At 39.2% G+C, this 19,421-nt stretch overlaps 1 protein-coding gene across 1 annotated transcript; it reads right to left on the minus strand.

Moving 5' to 3' along the window:
* Positions 1-10,895: 10,895 nt before the first annotated feature.
* Positions 10,896-18,636, minus strand: PEX5 (peroxin 5). The gene is made up of 13 exons (XM_078993339.1): positions 18,377-18,636; positions 16,958-17,249; positions 16,683-16,876; positions 14,473-14,721; positions 14,262-14,384; positions 14,022-14,186; positions 13,748-13,941; positions 12,124-12,370; positions 11,976-12,060; positions 11,756-11,865; positions 11,471-11,695; positions 11,228-11,388; positions 10,896-11,149 (listed from the first exon to the last, which is right to left on the minus strand). The coding sequence occupies exons 1-13, from the start codon at positions 18,491-18,493 to the stop codon at positions 11,071-11,073; spliced, it is 2,241 nt and encodes a 746-aa protein (XP_078849465.1). The 5' UTR covers positions 18,494-18,636; the 3' UTR covers positions 10,896-11,070.
* Positions 18,637-19,421: the final 785 nt, after the last annotated feature.

Raw genomic sequence — 19,421 nt, forward strand, 5'->3', positions numbered from 1 at the left:
AGATCCATGAATGCGGTTGGAGCATTAGTGAGCCCAAAAGGCATCACCACGAACTCGAAATGACCATAGCGGGTCCTGAAAGCAGTCTTCTGCACATCTTCGCCTCTGACCCGCATCTGGTGATATCCGGAGCGTAAATCGATCTTGGAGAACCAAGATGCCCCCTGAAGCTGATCAAACGGATCGTCTATCCTCGGGAGGGGATAACGGTTCTTCACCGTTACCTTATTCAACTCCCGGTAGTCTATACACATACGGTGCGACCCATCCTTCTTCTTCACAAACAGGATCGGCGCTCCCCAAGGTGAACTACTCGTACGAATAAAAGCCTTGTCTAGTAGCTCCTGCAGCTGCGTAGACAACTCCTGCATCTCAGGGGGAGCTAACCGGTACGGTGCCTTAGCTATCGGAGCCGCACCAGGAATTAGGTCAATCCCAAACTCGACTTGCCTCTCAAGAGGTATTCCCGGTAAATCCTCTGGAAATACATCCGGGAAGTCTCGCACTACCGGAACATCGTCAACTGTCGTCTTGCCCTTCTCCCAGGCTTCCAAGACATAAGCTACATAACCAGCGCAACCCTGCTGAAAATACCACCTCGCTCTCGCGGCTGAACAAAGAATTGGTCCGCGCTGTGGCCTCTCGCCCTGAATCACTAACTCTCCCCCACTGGGAGTGCAAACCCTCACTAGCTGCAACTCGCAATCAATCACCGCCCCGTTGGGACTCAACCAATCCATTCCCACTATAACCTTATTCCCTCGTAGAGGAATAAGGACCAAGTCCACCGGAAACTGCTCGTCGAACAACTGAAGAGAACGTCCTCTATGCACTCTGGCGACCCTCACGGTCCTGTCATCTGCTATCTCGACCTCTAGTGAACAATCCAGCTCCCTTGGAGCTCTACTAAATCTCTTGTTAAGCGCTAGCGATACAAACGATCGGGTAGCCCCCGAATCAAATAATATTGTAGCAGGAATGTCGTTCACAGAGAACGACCCTATACAAAACATATAACCATAAGCAATAATCAATAATAATATAGAGATGAAGGGAAAATACATACCCGTCACCACATCAGGAGTTGCTCGTGCCTCCTCTGTTGTCATCTGAAAAGCTCTACTCTTTGCCACTTGCGCCTTGGCTCGGCCCTACCGGCCATCTGTAATCCTCAAAGTAACAGGGGCAAGTGCAACCACCTTCCCTATTGCAACTAAACTCGGACACTGGGACTTTTTATGTCCCCTCTAATTGCACTGAAAGCAAATCAGATCTGATGCTGCAATGGCGGTAGCAGGGGCTGTACAATCCCTGCTCAAATGCCCAGTCCGACCGCACTTGTAGCAGCCGGAACTCCCTGCCTTGCACACCCCATCGTGCAATCTCCCACACTTGCCACATCGACCGTGGATCTGCTGACTCCTGGATCTATGATCTGAAACCTTGGGCTTTTTGCCCGAACTACCTGTACCCGAAACCGCCTCCAGTTTCCTCTTCTTCTCCATCTCAAGGTCAATCTCCCTCTCCCGAGCCCTAGCAATCATGTCATCCAGCGTTTTACAGTTGGACCGGCTCACAAACTGGCGGATATCGCTCTGCAACATCTCATGATAACGGGCCTTCTTCATTTCCTCATCGGCTGCATACTGAGGAACGAGAAGAGCCCTCTCCTTGAATTTGGCGGTGATCTCCACCACGGTCGCTGTAGTCTGGGTGAGGTCCTGAAACTCTCTAGCTAACTGCTGCACCTCAATAACCGGTGCAAACTCCGCCTTGAACTTGGTAGAGAAATCAGCCCATGTCATGGCATCTAGCGCTGCATCATCTCCAATGGTATGTCCAACCTCTTCCCACCAATCATGTGCCCTTACCTTCAGAAGACAGGACGCCAATCTAACCTTGTCCCCCTCGGGACACCTGCTCGTGCGGAAAGTGTTGGCCACATCTGCCAACAATCTAGTACTCACTATAGGGTGCTGCGCCCCGTGGAAATCTGGAGCTCCACATGCCCTGAACTCCCTGAACGTAAGCGTGCGCGACCCCATCATGGCCGCTACCTCAGCACGGAAAGTACTCAGCCTCTCGTCCATCATCTCTAAGATACCCTCCTTGATCAAACCGAAGATCACAGGCGTCTGCTCAAGTATGGTGCGAGTAATCTCTGAAGAGAGAAACTCCCTGGTCTTCTCATCTAACTGCCCGGCCTCCGGGCCTGATCCTGATCCCCCTCTGGCACCTGAACTGCCGACTGCTGGTCTAGGGCGTAATTCCACCATTCTGAAACACAATCATAATAAATGTCAGGAACACTGATATATCTCGAGGGATCATTGATACTAATACTAGCTTCCTGGTCTTGTCTCAGCCTTCCTTGATTCGAGTACGGATCTTGTGCTTTCAGTAGTACAAGCCCATACTACCTTCCACATCTATCTGTACTTTCCTCAAAAACTGCCTTGACTCCACCAAGTCATTTCTACTACTACTGATCTCTGCTACTCTCATCCTAGGCTTGCCCTAGGGAAATCTCTGACTCCACTCAAACCAGTCCTCAGCTACTGAAGGCCTCCTTGTAATGCTAATTAGCCATCACCTGAATACCATCACATGTGATGAGGCTCAAATAATCCTTCGAGTAAAAGACTCGTCCCTACAACGGTTAGACTCAAACAAGAGCTGCGCAATAGGGCCAAATCCAACACTCTGAGATTATTCAACTCTGATCACATGTGACGTGATGTATTCACCTAACGGCTAACTCCCATCACCAAGAGTTCTACAAAACACAAAGTAAGCAGCATCCGGACACGGGAAACTACTCAATAAAATCTATTCTCATAACGAGAAATTATACTAGCATACAATGCTAAGCTCATACTATCAGGCATAACCTAAACAGACTATCCTACTATTGTCTACTCAATACTAGCATGCAAATCTTGTAAAGCTGAAACACATATGGCAGGCACATAAGGCATCCTCCTAGATCCTTAGTCCTATTCTAGCATGTTGCCTTACTGAAACTAAAACTGTCAATCATAACATAACTTGTATGGGTAATTTGGGAGTACTTACTTGAGCTCGGTTGATCGCATGCACCACACCCTTATCTCGTTTAAAAATTCTTTTCTTTCTAAGTACTTTTCAAAATCTCTTCCGAAAATATATATATTTATTTTTTTTTTAAATCTTTTTATCTTTCCCTTAGTTTGAGTTCAGATACACCCGGAAGTGTATCCGAATCCCTCAAACCAAGGCTCTGATACCAACTTGAAACATCCCAAAATACAACTCAAAAAAAATATTTATATATATATATATATATAATAAAATCATATGTTGAACGTCATAGCATAAATCCATACGCCAAATATCTCAAACCGCAATAAAATGTCGTGATCCAACTGTATCAAATCAAACTAAGTATCAAAACAATCTCCCAGGACAAAAACTGAAGTTGTGGTGTGTGCGATGTCATCAACCCGAGCTCTTCCCTTTGCTTGCAGAAGTACCTCAAACCAAAACTGAAACTGTAAGCACGAAGCTTAGTGAGCTCCCCCAAATTACCACATACCATACAAACATAAAACAACTACTGGGCCTTGCCCACTGCATCGGACTGAAGTCCGGAAACTGCATCGAACCGAAGTCCGGAACTAACCAGGGCCTTGCCCTCTGCATCGGACCGAAGTCCGGAACTACTGAGGCCTTGCCTCCTGCATCGGACCGAAATCCGAAACTAACTGCATCGGACCAAAGTCCGAAACTAACTGCATTGGACCGAACTCCGGAACTGACTGCATCGGACAGAAGTCCGGAACTACTGAACATAGCATAGCATTAACATATCAACTAACACAACAACACATACTGCATACTGCTTCGGGCTATAACCCGGAACACGTAACACGCAAACCTGTCTGAGCCACGAAGGCGTCAAACATACTAACTACTGCATTGGATCGAGGTCCAGAAACTACTGCTAGCTAAACGAGCCAGCATTGTGGCCTTAGACCCGTTCCTACTGGAAGGAAACTCACCTCGTGAACTGGCTACTGAGTGTAAGGCTCTGGAAGCTATCTGTTGCTGCTCCGGTATCTCCCCTGCTACAATTCCACAAACACACTCAATAAAATACTAATAACTGCATTGGGATAAAATGACACTTTTACCCCTGGATAAGGTCAACTCCCCCGGTCAAAGTCAACTTACAGTTGACCTGACTCGCCGAGTTGGGCTGCCAACTCGTTGAGTCCCTACTCTCACTTCTCAACCCTGTTCGCTGCTACTCGTCGAGTATGGCATCAACTCGACGAGTTCCCTTTTGATTCTAGAACTCAAGCTATCTGCATCCGACTCGCCGAGTTGTATGAACAACTCGACGAGTTGTTCTTGAATCTATGAAGATTGCCTTAGACTCGCCGAGTTGTAAGAACAAATCGTCGAGCCCCTCCATTACTGAGTCTGACCTCCGGCTCACTGAGTCCATTCTACTACTCACTGGTCCCCACTCGGAATCACTCAAAGGGGAAAAAAATCAGGGACTCGCGGCTCGACTCACCGAGTCACATGCATGCAGTTACTAAAAACTCGATTCTACTTGAATCCAGGGCATATAACTTGTAGATCTGGGCTTCTTATGCTCGATTAACACGTAAAGATTCTATCTTTACGTGCCCACAAGCATCCATGAAGATTAAAAGGCTCAAAAGGCATAATAAAGGCTAGATCTAGGGTTCTCATGCAAGGCAACTCGAAAAAGGAAATAGATCAGATCTCTAAAACTCCTAAATGAACAGATCTAGGGATATCTCGACCCAACAAGGCATCCATACAACTATAAAGCTTGGAAAATACATTAAACTAGCCTTAGAGATGCTCTAATGGAGGTTTTAAGCACAAAACAGAATAAATCCGAGATATACCTCAATGAACTCTGACTTTGGCCTTGGATCTTTGCTCTACACTTCCTCTTTTTGATCCTTTCTTCTTCTTCTTCAATCCTTCAAAAAAATCCACACAAAACACGTTAATCATACAAGGAATGGTTTAGGGTTTCTCACAAGCTCTCTGGGGGTGAAGGAGGCGAGTTGAGGCACAAAACATTGCTTAAATAATGAGCAAACCCGGGGATTTAGGATCTCTTCCTGGCAGGCGGACTCGCCGAGTCCCGAATATGAACTCGTCGAGTCGCTATCCTACACGTGCACAAAATCCCGTCTCTACTCGATGATTTGGGCTATAGACTCGTCGAGTCCCTCTTGAAAACTTCTAAATAAATAACATGGAAACAACATACCAGAGACGTGTCGTTACAGTTTGACACCCCACACCTTACTGCTAGCTACAGTATGACCTGCAGGTCTACGGGTGACAAATGTCATTTCAGTTTCGTGACGCCTGAGAAACGTCGTGGCAGGTTCATTCAGTCATAGTATGGTTATAGCGGCTCACATAGGAAGTTAACAACACATAAAGTTTACGGGGATTTTCATAAATCAAAAAGGGGTTTTATGTCGATTTAAAATCACTTTTCATATCAATAATTACAGATATTATTGTATACTTTCAGTCTTGGTATTTAAGACTACACACCATTCATTATGGGATTTTTCTCAAATCAGAAAGGGTTTTACGCCAATTTAAAGCCACTTTTATATCCTTAAGTATGACAAATACTTGTTCATTTTCGGTTCCGACATTTCGGACCACATAACTTTTATAAGGAAAATATTGGATTTTTCTTGGTAACACGGTTTCCAAACTCTTTATCTAAAAAGCTTATGAACTCACCAACCTTTGTGTTGACACTTTTTCAAACAACTTGTATTCTCAGAAATTCAGTGAAACAGAAAATCAACAGTGTTTTGAGGATGGGACGATAAATCGTCAAACAGTTCATTTTTTCATCATAATGTAATTGATTTAAATCATGTAAACATATACTTTGGTGTAACTTTTTCAATTATATTTATGATGGTTGTAATTACTTTGAGCACTATTATACTCGTTGTTGTGATACTATACATGAAGTCCGCCACCCCCGGACGTTTCCGCCATCCTTGGTTTGGAGGTGTGACATCTCCAATTATGGAAATTAATGTACTAACTTTAGTTTAATTTAGACGGTGTTTCTTTTTTTCCTTAGAAGCTCATATTGATCTCTTCTGCCTAGGATTAATCAAACATTTTTACTAAAAAGAAGTTTAGCAGATTGAAAGTGTAAAAAGGTATGTATCTTATCTTCTTGTAGAAGACGTGGAAAAAGCATTTCAAATCTTGCAAACCTTCTAAAAAACAATCATATTTTTTTCACGCTTTCTTCTTCAACTATTCTCTTCCACCTCCACCACCACCTTCGTCGTTATCACCGCTACCACCACGATTGTGTAACATCCGGGATTTGCAGGTATTAATATTATTTAATTTATTGAATAATGGGTTGTTTTTGGTTTGGGCCAGGATAGTTGGGCTTTAAGATTTGGGTTGTGAAGGACGTTATGTTGGGTGTACCATGCCAGGTAGGCGCAGCGTACTCAAGAGGATTGGACGGGAAGGCCATTCACGTATACCCAGCGTACCAAAGGGTACACGTAGCGTATGCGCGCAGAGTCTAAAACCCTAACTTTTAGGGTTTGATCCCTATATAAAGGACCTTATGCATTTGGTCCATCCACCCTTTCACCTCTAGGCAGCCACCACGAAAACCCTAACCCATGTTGTGTGTCCTTGTGATTTGGAAGCCATTTGAGAGTATCTTGGTGTACTTTTGGTGCTTTGGAAGAGAAAGGATCTTGAAGAAGAAGCAAGGATTCACAAAGAGCTTATTTGATCCAGGATATTGACATCATTTCTGACTCTTTTGAGGTATCAAGTTCCAAACTTGACCATTGCATGCTTAGATTTGTTTATAAGAGTGTTTAGGGCCACTTTTGGACTCCATTGTTGAGGCTTCTTGCATCTTAATTATTTAAGACCATAAGAGTTGTCCTTTTGGGCTCTTAGAGGCACTAAGAGTCATAAAAATTGGACCTTGATAGTTAAGCCACAACCATGCAAGTGTTTGATGGTCATAAAGCTTGTTAAAAGTACCGAGTCATGTTTTGACCCCAACCATGCATGCAAGCACATAAAGTTTGTGACTTTATAGATTAGGAGGTCTTAAAGGACCTGGATCTACATTTTGGACATAAATACTTAATGGATTAAGTCACAAATGAAGTCCCAAAAAAGCTGGCAGTATGCTAAGCGTACACCCGGGTACGCTGCGCATACTGGGTTAACTCCCCGTTTTGGTCAAGGCCAGCGTATGTTGGGCATACGTGCCAGGTACGCCGCATGTACGGATGCAGAGTGGTTATATTGGACTTTTTGGTCCTTAGGGGATTGGGTCTGGACTATTGGGCCTCGTAGCCTACTGTGGAGCATAGTTTTGGGCCTGGGAATTTGGAATCAGAAATATTGGTCCTTTTGGGCCATATTGGGCCACTTGAGATTATTTCATTTTAGGCTAAGGACTTAGTAGAATTGTTTAAAGGCCCATTTAAAGGGTTGGGCCTAATTTAGAAAATTAGGCCATTATTGGGCCCTTAGGGAGCCTTTAATGGGCCATGGGTGCATTGGATTTAATAAGTTAGAATTGGGCCTTAGGAATGGTTTAAGTTATGCCAAAGGGGTAAAATGGTCATTTTATCCTAAGTAGTGTTATAGATTCTAATTGAGTGTTATTATGATTATAATAGTCGGGAGTCATTGGTGTAGCTGTTAGAGATTACTTCCTGTGAGATTCGACACTTAGCTTTACGAGGTGAGTTACCTTCCAATAGAAGTGGGTCGAAGGCACCAAGGCCGGCCAACTAGTAAGAGTTATAGTAGAGATAATTGTCTTTGTGGTAATTATTTGGTATGTTACTGTCTGTTATGATTATGTGCTAGTAAGCTATGTTGTTATGTGTTAAGTGATAGGGGGTAGGTTAGACCCCAGTACTGACCGAAAGGACCGAAAGGGTTGGTAATACCCGGTAATGCTAGACAGCTTATGATATATATGCTATGATATTATATGGTAGTAGTAGTGGTGAAATAGTCCCCGGATACCGATCGACGGGACCGAAGGGGAGGCCAGCACCCAGATATGATAGGTAAGATACCGGTCAACAGGACCGAAGGGGAGGCCAACACCCTGATATGCTAGGCAAAGTACCAGTCGATAGGACCGAAGGGGTAGTTAATACCCAGTTATGTTATTCAGTATGTGTTATGTATGGTATGTGGTATGATGGGGGAACTCACTAAGTTTCGTGCTTACAGTTCTCAGTTTTGTTTAGAAGTACCTCTACATCGAAGGGGAAGGAGTTGGCATGGTAGCAGTGCATCACACACATATAATTTCAGCATTTTGAGATCCATGGGCATGGTAGCAGTGCATCACACACATATAATTTCAGCATTATTATTATTCCACGACATGTTTATGATATTTGATTTATTAGATTATGGGTTGATATGATATTGATGATGTTTTTCAGTAAACAATTTTATAAGTTACTTAATTAAATATGAAATTTTTTGCTTTGAATTTTGGGATGTTACAGATTGTGTTTGTCACTATCACTGTGTTTAACTATATATATATATATATATATATATATATATATATATATATATATATATATATATATATATATAAATCAATGTGGTTAATGTGTGTTTGTACATATGGTTTGTTTGTTTTATCATATATTTATGATCAATGTGGTCAATGTGTGTTTGTACATATGGTTGTTTTTTTAAAAACAAATAGTTTTTTTTTTTTTGCAGACTACAGATGTTTAGTCAGCATCTTCTTCTACAGATGCGGTTTGTAAACTGTAGACGTTTACCTCTTCAAAAACAAACAACACCTTAGTTAACTAGATTTTGGACCTGAATTGTGATATTATTAAATATCTAGGGTTAAGTTAAGAATCATTAAGTTAGAAATGTTTTATTTGGTGTCATTTTAGAACCAAGTAGAAGTTTAGGAAATTAAGGGACCTAAGTTGCCAATTGGTGAGAGTTTTGAAGATTTAAACCCCAACCTTTTCCTCTCTTTCGTTTGGACGTTTTTGTTAGAAAATAAGAGATCAAAATAACAATAAATACAAACTTTGATAAATTCAAGGATCGTGTTATGAACACTTTTCGACATCTGTAATTCGTCCCTAGAGCCTGGGGTACACGAATTCAAAAGTGGGATAATCCAAGAATAAATCAATCTGAATTATAGGCCTAATTCGAATTGAAAACACAGAATACTTGCTTGATGTGTTCTTGAGATAAAGAGAAATTATGATATAATTTGGAGATATGAATGTTCAAGCCTTTTTCTAGAACATCCACATGTATTTCTTCAAGATTAGTTCCTTTTTGATCCCAGTTATATGATTTGAACTTTGAATGGTAACCTCACTCCAAAACATAATTAAACTCATGTAACCTCAAGAACACATGGCAAAACAAACTCATATTTATTTGTATTTCTTTATCTTTTAAAATTATTTTTAATCAAAAAAAAAATTATCAAACTTCATAACTTTTATACTTTATAAATAGAAAGACTTATCCACATTGATATATAAACAACTTTTTTTCAAAACATTTAGTTTGTTGACATTCTTATATGAATTTGAACTAGTGAATTTTTCTTTTTAATACGAGTCTATTGACTTATACATGTGAATCTTGTTTATATGTATCTAAATTATTGTTGATCTCCACATTGAATATGCATTGAAATTTGAATCAGTATTCACAATTTCACATATATGCACATGCATATCCACACACACGTCCACACCTACATACCTGCACACTCACAAACACGTATGTGTATGTGATTATAACATATCATTTTTATCAGAGATGACGTTTTGATTTTTGTTTAGTCAGTTTTTTTTGTTTGTTTCATCTCTTCTCCTTTTGATCAGGGATAACGGTTTGGTCTTTGTTTAGTTAGTTTTTTTATTTGTTTTGTCTTTGGGGCATGACCCTTAGCTTAGGCTTGTTTTTTTTCGTTGGGCATTTGCCCTTTTTTTGTAATTCCTTCTTTTTTTATTAAAATTTGCCAAGGGGTTTCCTTTTTTCCAAGAATATATATATATATATATATATATATATATATATATATATATATATATATATATATATATATATATATATATGTTTTATAAAAGAGTAAATTACTGAAATCGTCCCTGTGGTTTGGTTAAAACTGCATAATTGATCCCTAACTTTAATTTTGCACTCGGATCGTCCCTGTGGTTTGATTTTGTTGTATTTTTCGTCCCTATGGTTTGGTCAAAATTGGCTGTTTGATCCCTAACTTTATGTATGTAATGGACGAAAAATGCAACAAAATCAAGCCATGGGGACGAAAAATGCAATAAAATCAAACCATAGGGACGATCCGAGTGCAAAAGAAAAGTTATGGACTATACGTGTAATTTTAACCAAACCATACGGATGATTTCAGTAATTTACTCTTTATAAAAATAAAAGAAAGGGGTTTTGGGCCCTATGACCATCCCTACTTATTATACTTGAATTGGAGATTTCCACTCTAAAACCTACAAGAACTTGAATGTCTTAACATTAAAAGTTTAAGCATATAAAGAAGGGTTTTTGACACTATAGCGTGACAAAGTTTGGCCACTTTGCACATTTAGTCACTCATGTATGAAAAGAGAGTGTAAAAGGTTATAGCAATATAGTAGTATATTTATATAAAGCATGAGAAAATGATTGCACATAAGAAGAGAGGAGGGTAGTTGCAATTCTACATTGGGATTTGATTTGATTAGATGAAATGTAAAAAAGTTGAATGATTTGATAAAGACAAGCAAGCAAGCAAGCAATTGAAGCAAGAGTAGAGTAAATGATATTTAACGGTTTTCTAGTTTTATTGTTGCGTACAAGGATCAATTGGGTTACCTTGTTTATAGGTTGATATGAAAAGAGAGTGTAAAAGGTTATAGCAATATAGTAGTATATTTATATAAAGCATGAGAAAATGATTGCACATAAGAAAGTTTATAACGGGAATTCCTTCTGAAGAACATCAAGATTCCGGGAGTCGCAAGCTTCCATCATATCGTTCCTGGAAGCACAGCTGAAAAGCAAAAAGAAGAGAGGTTGGTTTGGTTGGTTATAATACTCCAATAAATAAATAAATGTTTGAGTCACTCACCTTAGAGAAATTCTCAAGTACTGCCAGGCATTATCTGCCTTTGGATTCATTGCCAGTGCACGCACATAGTAGCGAATAGAGTCCTCATACATGCCCTGGTTTGCATAACTAATACCCATGTTTGCCCATGCGCGAACATAATTCGGCTTCAAATCCAATGCCTAACACAAGAAGCAGTAGTCACATTTTTGTATAATAACGAGCCAAGAGCCAAGAGCCTAGAGCCTAGAGAGAGGTTATTACCATTTGATATGCGTATATTGCATCAGCACTCTGAACACTGTTTGCCTGTGTTGCCCCAAGTTTGTTCCATAATGAGTAATCTCTTGGCTTGAGCTTTAAAGCTGTCTGGAAGGATTCAATGGCTTTGTCATATTCTCTTGAAAGGTTATACAAGACACCGAGTACTATGTGTACATCTGCATCCTCAGGTGACATTTGAGCTGCCTCGTTGAAAGTCCGAGCAACCTGTCATGCCATGTCATGTCATGTAAAAATAAAAAATAAAAAAAACTTTCACAAACTCACATCAGCGTAGTAGAGTGAATCGGAGAGTTGAGGAGGGGCGATTTTCCCATACTCTGGATGCTGGCGCAGCCAACTATACAAATATTTCAATGCAGCTTGTTGTTCCAATTCTGAGGACATTAATTAAATTAAACAAAATAATAATAATAATAAATAATTCAAACAAGTCAAGCTACTGGTTGGTTAGTGTGTGTGTGTGTGTGTGTGTAGATATACATACCATTTGTATGGCTGACTCCTAGTGCAAGAAGAACCTCCAGATTGGTGGGGTCGGCTTCATGTGCACGCATCATTGATGCAATTGCCTGGGATAACATAACATTGATATTTATTTATATATCAGCAAAAAGTAACCAAATCCAACCTACCTGTTGATCATCATCATTCTCAGCATGTGCTACACCAAGCAACCTCCAACCTTCAGCATTCTCAGGGTTCTTCAAAACTTCAGCCTCTAAAGCAAGAACTGCTTCACTTAACAGACCTTTACGGAACAGCTCCTGGCCTTCCCTCAAAGGATCAGGATGCCCAACATAAGGATTTAAATCGGAAAATACATACACCCCCCTTGAACTCTCAGATTTCTGCTTCATAACAGCTTGTTCGTTTAAGTACCTACAACAACAATACCAATTTACCCAATCCATTCGCCAATAATATAATAAATATAATTCTTCTTCCAATGCTTCTATGCTCCAACTCACTCAACTCTCAAGGACTTCAAATACATTTTGGAAAGCATAAATTATTCAACGTCAACCACCAGATGATGATGATGATGATGATGAATTTCATTTTCTTATTCACTTTTACTCGTATCATCAGGCTGTTTATATTATTGTAGTAAGACTTCTCTTGTACTTTTTCTAGACCTCTTCCCCTTGAATTTGTATCTTATTTTTTATGCAGCAGCTAAAACATCCCACTTCTTTCAGGCTACGTGGCTACGAATTAATAGGATACTGATAGCTTAAGAAGGAAGACGGGGTCAGTAACGGGTTGGGGAAGGAATACAAGTTAGTTCTACTTCTACACCGAAAGGAAAGGGGGTGTTGAGGCAGCCATAAATGCAAGGCGGCAGGTAGTGTTAGTCCAGGTATGTTGTATGGATTAGAATGTTTACAACAAACTTATTTAAAAACCAATAAAGCTTCAACATTTCATTTTCATAAGTGTAGACTACTTTTCACTTCTCTTATCTATTGCCCCATACATAGGTGCGGTAGCCCACTAGTTCACCATCACTAACTTAACTCAAAAGTCAAAATCAGCAAGTATTAATGAATTTTGAAAACTTAAAGTGATTTCGTTGTCTTGTCCCTCTTCTTCTTTTTTCATCTCCTCCGATTATCTTTTTTCCAATAAGTTAAGAGAGAGGCAATCGGACTTTATTATAGTCTGTCTAGGTAGGTGATTAAGATGTTTTTCGGATAAAATGACAACTTAATGAACAAGAAAGCTAACTGCTACCAACTCACTTACAGCTTAGAAAAAGAAATCAATACTCAGGAAGGAACAGATAACAAAACTTATTATTTCGAAGAATTGATTAAACACTCAAATCAACAAAGCTAAACCCCTAATAACTTGCTAGAGATTCTCCCAAAGGTTCCAAGACCAGAACTAGAACTTGACAAAAGATAACACTCCTTCCATCTACTAATCCTTTATAAGCATTCTAAAGAAAATACCTAAAATGCCCCTCCACTAATAAGATGTTATTTATTTTCCCATACTACCCTTCTCTATAATTGGATGTGTAGCAGTAACTAACATGTTTATCTATCCAATGTCTGGCCCAATCAGACTTTAGACATCTATTTAGTGCTTATTGCAAAAAAAAAAAAAAGTATGCCTTGGAAGGTTTTGTTGAAATGATTATTAAAAAAGGAGGAATTCTAAGGTTACTTATATACAAGGGAAGCAGGTTTTGTTGAAATGATTATTAAAACAGCAGATTGTTTTATGTGGAGAAAAGAGGATAGAAGTTACTCGTCATATGCAGATGCCCAATTATCAGCAGAATCATCTCCCAGAATCCCTTCACCAACCTGGCGACCAAATTCATCTGCCCAGTCGTTGACTTCCAACTTTGAAAATTCATTGACCCACTGCTCATCTACTGGGCCATGATGCACACGTTCGTTAGCAAACTCATCCGCCCACCTATCAGGAGCCCTAGAAACCTGAACACATTCATACACATTGATTGATTATCGGATGCCTGTTGATAAGATTAAGAGGAGAAAAGTTTAGTTTTACTTGCCTCTTCACGTGCATACTGATCTGCCCAAGAGGTAGAGGAAGGGCCTGCATTATATTGCTGTTGATATTCATTTGCCCAGTCCCCGCTTGCAGGCCTGACCTGATTATCCTCAATAGTCAATTCCCCACGACTCATCTTTGAAACAAACTGAAGGAACTTGGAGTTCTGCATATTATTTGCCAAACCAAATAAATAATATCCTGATTTTTTTTTTTTAAATTTAATTCAAAGTAAAGTAACCTGAAACTTTGGATTGGTGTTCTGAGCTAAAGTATGTGCTAGCATTCGGGTCTGCTCCATAGCAGCCAAAGATGGAATGTTTGCAGCTGCCATCCGGTCCACAGACGTCATCTGCGTTTGCTCCTGAAATCAATAACATAATAATTAATATTAATAGTAAGTCAGCATCCAACTAATTATTTTAATTATTGAAGTGAAAGAGGTGACTGACATGCTGGAATTCAGAAGCCCAACCCCCAGCACCATGTTGTCGTTCAAAGGATAAAGCCCAAGCATTCGGGTCCCCACCATGTTGTTGGGAAAATTCATCAGCCCAGCCATCTGCATGGGGCCTGGGCACGGGCCCCATGACTTGCGACTCCCCCCAATACTGATCCAGCTCTGCATATCTACCAGGCATGTGCTCCCTAACCAACCCCCCATAACTATCGATCTCTAAAGAAGATAACAGAGCATTCACCTGAACAAGTATTAATCTATTCACTTCATCTATCAAGATTGTATCTTAGGTAGCTCAGTAGCTAATCCTACCAAAATGAAACTAACAAATGTCTTCAGTTTCGCACCAACCATGTGGATGTGCTTGATTGTTTACAAATCAAGATAATACTGAACACTTAGCCTCCTCAAACTAAACTATTTGTTAACTTATTTTCTTGGTTTATATAACAAGTGCTCGAGGTTCATTTGTAATTTCATCTTTAATAGCCCTGCCCCTGCCAAATATTTTGATCTCAATACTTAATTACCAAGCAACCTTTCACATTATAGAAAACGACAACAACACCAAACGAGGCCTTAGGCCTTAGCTAATTACAATAGAATTGGTTGTTGTTGGAAAGAAGAATATTTGATTTTCAGCTAGCTTTCCTGATTCCTAGTTTAAGTCTCTTGTTTATATGTAAAATCTTCATCAACTTCTTTCTGCTCACATTTCTGAGTCCCTCGACCTTGAGCATAATATCCAACTTCATCCCTTATCAAAAAGCCAACTGTGTTATCCCTTAATCTATTCATTTCTTCATGTAACAAAACTTGATTCTAATTATAAAGACTACAAGGACATTTATGATGAAGAAACCAAATATCTGACACAAGATAAACCTTCGACAGAACAGGCCTTTTTTGAATAAGCTAATTCATTTGGGACCTGCAATTGGTTCTATTCCTATTAAGTATTAAGATTTAAGAAACAAATAAAGGATAGACTAGGGCATCCTACTTTCGCTTATCTAATAAGGTTGTTCCCTCTCTGAATCATAACATGGAACGTGAAGCAAAATCTCAAATCTTTTTATTGGTCAAGACTCAAGACCATATCAACCCCTTTAAGGCCGTTACATCTTAACTCATATAGCGATCAAAGATCTTTTTTCTAATATTTTTTCTAGAAAAAGTGGGTTACTTGGCTGCTTAAAATTGCCAGCATCTTGTTAATAACTCAGTTTCTGGACTATATTACTCCATCTGACAGTCTTAAAATTGCAGTTCCCAGTGCTCATACTATTTTTTTTTTCTTTTTTTCACATTTGCCTCAAAAGGTCTTTGGTTTGGTTGTACAGTACCACTTAACTAACGAGGGGCAGCCAAAAGAGTAGAGAGCTAATTATTCCCTTGGCACCAAGGCAATCCAATGAACATGGTAACACCACTTCAGGCATCCTTATAATGTTCCTTTCCCTATTCCTCTTGAATTTACTGAAACTTTTATCTTGATATTCCCATTGCTATCAGAAAAGGAACTTGCTCTTGCATTAATCATCCATTTATATCTCTCTCAAAGTCATTAAACAATTACATCAAAAATCTCCAAGAAAATTTCAGAAGCACCAGAGGATCCAAAATGAGAAGTAAGTAGCAATAATGGATCAATGTGAGTGCTCTAAGGAAGAATGGGACACGGATGCAAATGGGGGGTAAATGAAATGCAAAGACCAATGGAAGTCTAGAAAGATACAAAGTGAGACTCACACGTGGCTAAGCCTAAAGGGTTTACCAATAAACATTTGAAGATCTAACCTTATTTCTGTTCTATTGTCCCTTGCAGTTAGTTAGTTAGTTAACTTTTGCACCAATTACTTATTCTCAAGGGCAATCAGGAAGAGGAGGTGTTTATGTGTCCACCACCAGGATTTGAAAAGCTTGGTGGCCAAGATAAAAGACGTCTTTAAAGAATTTAGAAGAGCATGCATGCATGATTTGAACGATCTGGAAAAATCTATAAGCAGACTATACTATGTTATTAACAGATGATGATGATGATCTTGAAGAACTAGTTAATATAGCTAACTTTCCTATGTTAGATCTCTTGTAGACATATCTGTATGCAAATTGCTGGATTGAAGTAATCAGCTTTTACTCACATTTCTTATGGTTATGATGGCAAAAGAAGTAACTCAGTTAAATATGCAAGAAACAAACCTGGCCATTGATGAAATCCTCAGTCTTGTCAGCAAAGATATGGCGGGCCATTATGCTGCTGCGGTCACGTATGCAGCGTTTGTCCCCTTCAGACAACCCCAACACCGGCAGTTGAGTGGGACCAAAAGGAACGCCGCCATGACTGCTATTAACAAATGAATGCAAAAAGCTTGACAGTACTCTTTGAGGTGGACCTGTATAATGTATTATCATTCACAACAAATTCATTAGAGTATGGCTACTTGATGAATCATGACATCAATGAGGAACTTTACCAGTTAATTCTGGTTGAAGTTGGCGTAGAGGGAAGTTGGTTTGACCTTGACCTTGACCTTGTATTCCAGGGAAATGAGGATTTTGTATTCCATCCCAAATCTCACCAAGCCTCTGGGTCTGGTCATTTGCAGCATGGAAACCATTGATGAACCCTCCTGAGCCATCACGCTGCAGAGGATGTTCCAACTCCGATCCAGGAAGAGCTGACAAGGCCTCTCCCCCTCCTGAGTAGATACTGCTGCCAGACCCAGACGTATTCAGTGTTGATGTAGGAATCTCCTGCAACCTTTCCTGCTTGCAGAAACACATTCTGGTTATTTAATACCAATTTCTAACACACACAGTATGTCAATGCGACTTCCTAATAATTATCAAAGTTATGAGCTCAGATTGCACTAGTGCATCATCTCAAACCAATATTGCTAACCAAACTATCTCAATGGAATCCATTTCAATTCTCAAGCATCTTTACCTCACCTAAAAGAATTAGTGACCACACCATACTGCAACAAGGAACTGACAAGCATAGCATATCATTTTGGATGGTATAACAAGGAGAAGAGCGAGTGGAAGAAAGCCACCAACCTAAAGGAATACAATAGGATTGCCAATAACTGAAAAAGCAAGTCCACTGTCCATATCTAACTTCAATAAAGGGTTTGTGCAAATCATTGTAAGGTTATAAACAAGAATACTAGAAATGCATACTGGCTTTCACTTCATGTATTTAGTACAATTCTTTGATAATAAGAATAATATATTCAGATTTAGGATGAATCAATAACAACCACCAAACTTCATCACCCTTTCCTTTCTATCTTTTCTTATGACCTTACACATTAACCATGAAAAGGAATTGTGATAAGTTTGGTGCTTGCCAAAGATTTGCACAAAGCAGTAGCACCACTTCAACTATCTCACTGATCCCAATACAGATTGAAGGGTTTACAATTTTAGAAAATGAAATTCCTATTTCAATCTCAAACTTGGATAACTTCTTAGTCATCCAAGAATATAGTAGAAACAAAAGCTTCATTTTAATCGAATAACAGATAAGTTCTTGTCTTTCTATGGGGTTTTCTTGGTGAATCCTTGTTAAGATTGGGGTCAAAACATTTGAGTTTCATGATAAGGGTTTAGCTAAGCACAGAAATCACCAAATACAAGTCAAATATGCTTTAGCAGTGATCTTTATGGTTACTAACAGTCATGTTGGACTCCATAGGTTTATTTCTGAAGGAGATGGACTCCAAATATCCATCTCCCATGGATATTCTAACTTGATCGACGGAAAATATACAATTTCTTGATTTGTACTTGGCGTTCTTAAGGAGTTCCAGACTGGGATCAGCAATATAAACACCGGTAGTTCAAAACTAACTACAAGAAGTTAAAGAATTATGAGATGATGGAAGTACCTTTTGAGAGGAAGAGCCGATAAGGGCGTTGGCGAGAGCACCGAGAGGGTTTGATGAAGAAGAAGAACCAGGCACCGCACACGCGGCCCCACCCGTGACCAACTCCCTCATCGCCATTTCTAATACCAATCGATCCAATTTCAATTCAATCAGGTTTGTGAAGCAATTAGTAGTCTCTTTGCACCGATAACGCGAACGATAGTAGAGAGTAGAAATATACACAACACAATCGTAGTAGATAGATAATGGACCAAAATTTGGGGCGTTCTTCTTTCCAAGAAAAAACAGTTGTATAATTATAATTACAGTAAATTACACTAATGGTCCCTATGGTTTAGAGTAATTTTCGTGTTTGGTTCTTAATTTATTTTTTTAACTCAAATGGTCTTTATTGTTTTTTTGTTACGCGTTTGGTCCCTATCTTACCTAAAAATACTATTTTTTTCCTTTATTTTTTAATTTATTTAAATAAACACACCCTTAACCTCATCCCCTCACTTTACATTACTTACTCACAATTTTTTTTTATTTAAATAACAGTTTTTTGAGGTAAGACAGTGACCAAACAAAACACGTAACAAAAGAAAACAGTATGGACCAAACACGTAATAAAAAAACCAAAAATAGAAACCTTCCGAGTTAAAAAAACAAGTTCGGGACCAAGCGCAAATTACCTCAAACCATAGGGACCATTTGTGTAATTTACTCTTATGGTTATTATATAGATAAAAATTGCCATTGCGGATTGTTAGCTTGATCCAAAAAGTTTTGAAATATCATTTTTTTTTCGAAAGGGCCAATATTATAAAAACGCACCCAAATAATAAGAAACTATAGGGGAAATTTTAACAGTTACATATTACATATTTAAAAAAAAAAAAAATTAAGACTACGACGAAAAAGGACAAGAGAGCCACTCTTCCCGGTTACATATACCACATTTGCCTCTACATTTTACCCACAAATAAACTAAAGCTTTGATGTTATCCACCTCACCATTTGGAGTAATGAATTTTGTTTGGAATATCCAATCATTTCTAGCTCT

Source organism: Lactuca saligna, chromosome 5, assembly GCF_052625555.1.
Source record: "Lactuca saligna cultivar CGN05327 chromosome 5, ASM5262555v1, whole genome shotgun sequence".
NCBI classification, from domain to species: Eukaryota; Viridiplantae; Streptophyta; class Magnoliopsida; order Asterales; family Asteraceae; genus Lactuca; species Lactuca saligna.

Excerpts from the sequence above, each read along its gene's own strand:
- PEX5 (XM_078993339.1), bottom strand. The coding sequence starts at position 18,493 with ATGGCGATGAGGGAGTTGGTCACGGGTGGGGCCGCGTGTGCGGTGCCT. Across the intron at positions 17,250-18,376 it reads TCGGCTCTTCCTCTCAAAAG|GAAAGGTTGCAGGAGATTCC; the intron begins GTACTTCCATCA and ends TTCTGCAAGCAG. Across the intron at positions 14,385-14,472 it reads GGGCTTCTGAATTCCAGCAT|GAGCAAACGCAGATGACGTC; the intron begins GTCAGTCACCTC and ends TATTGATTTCAG.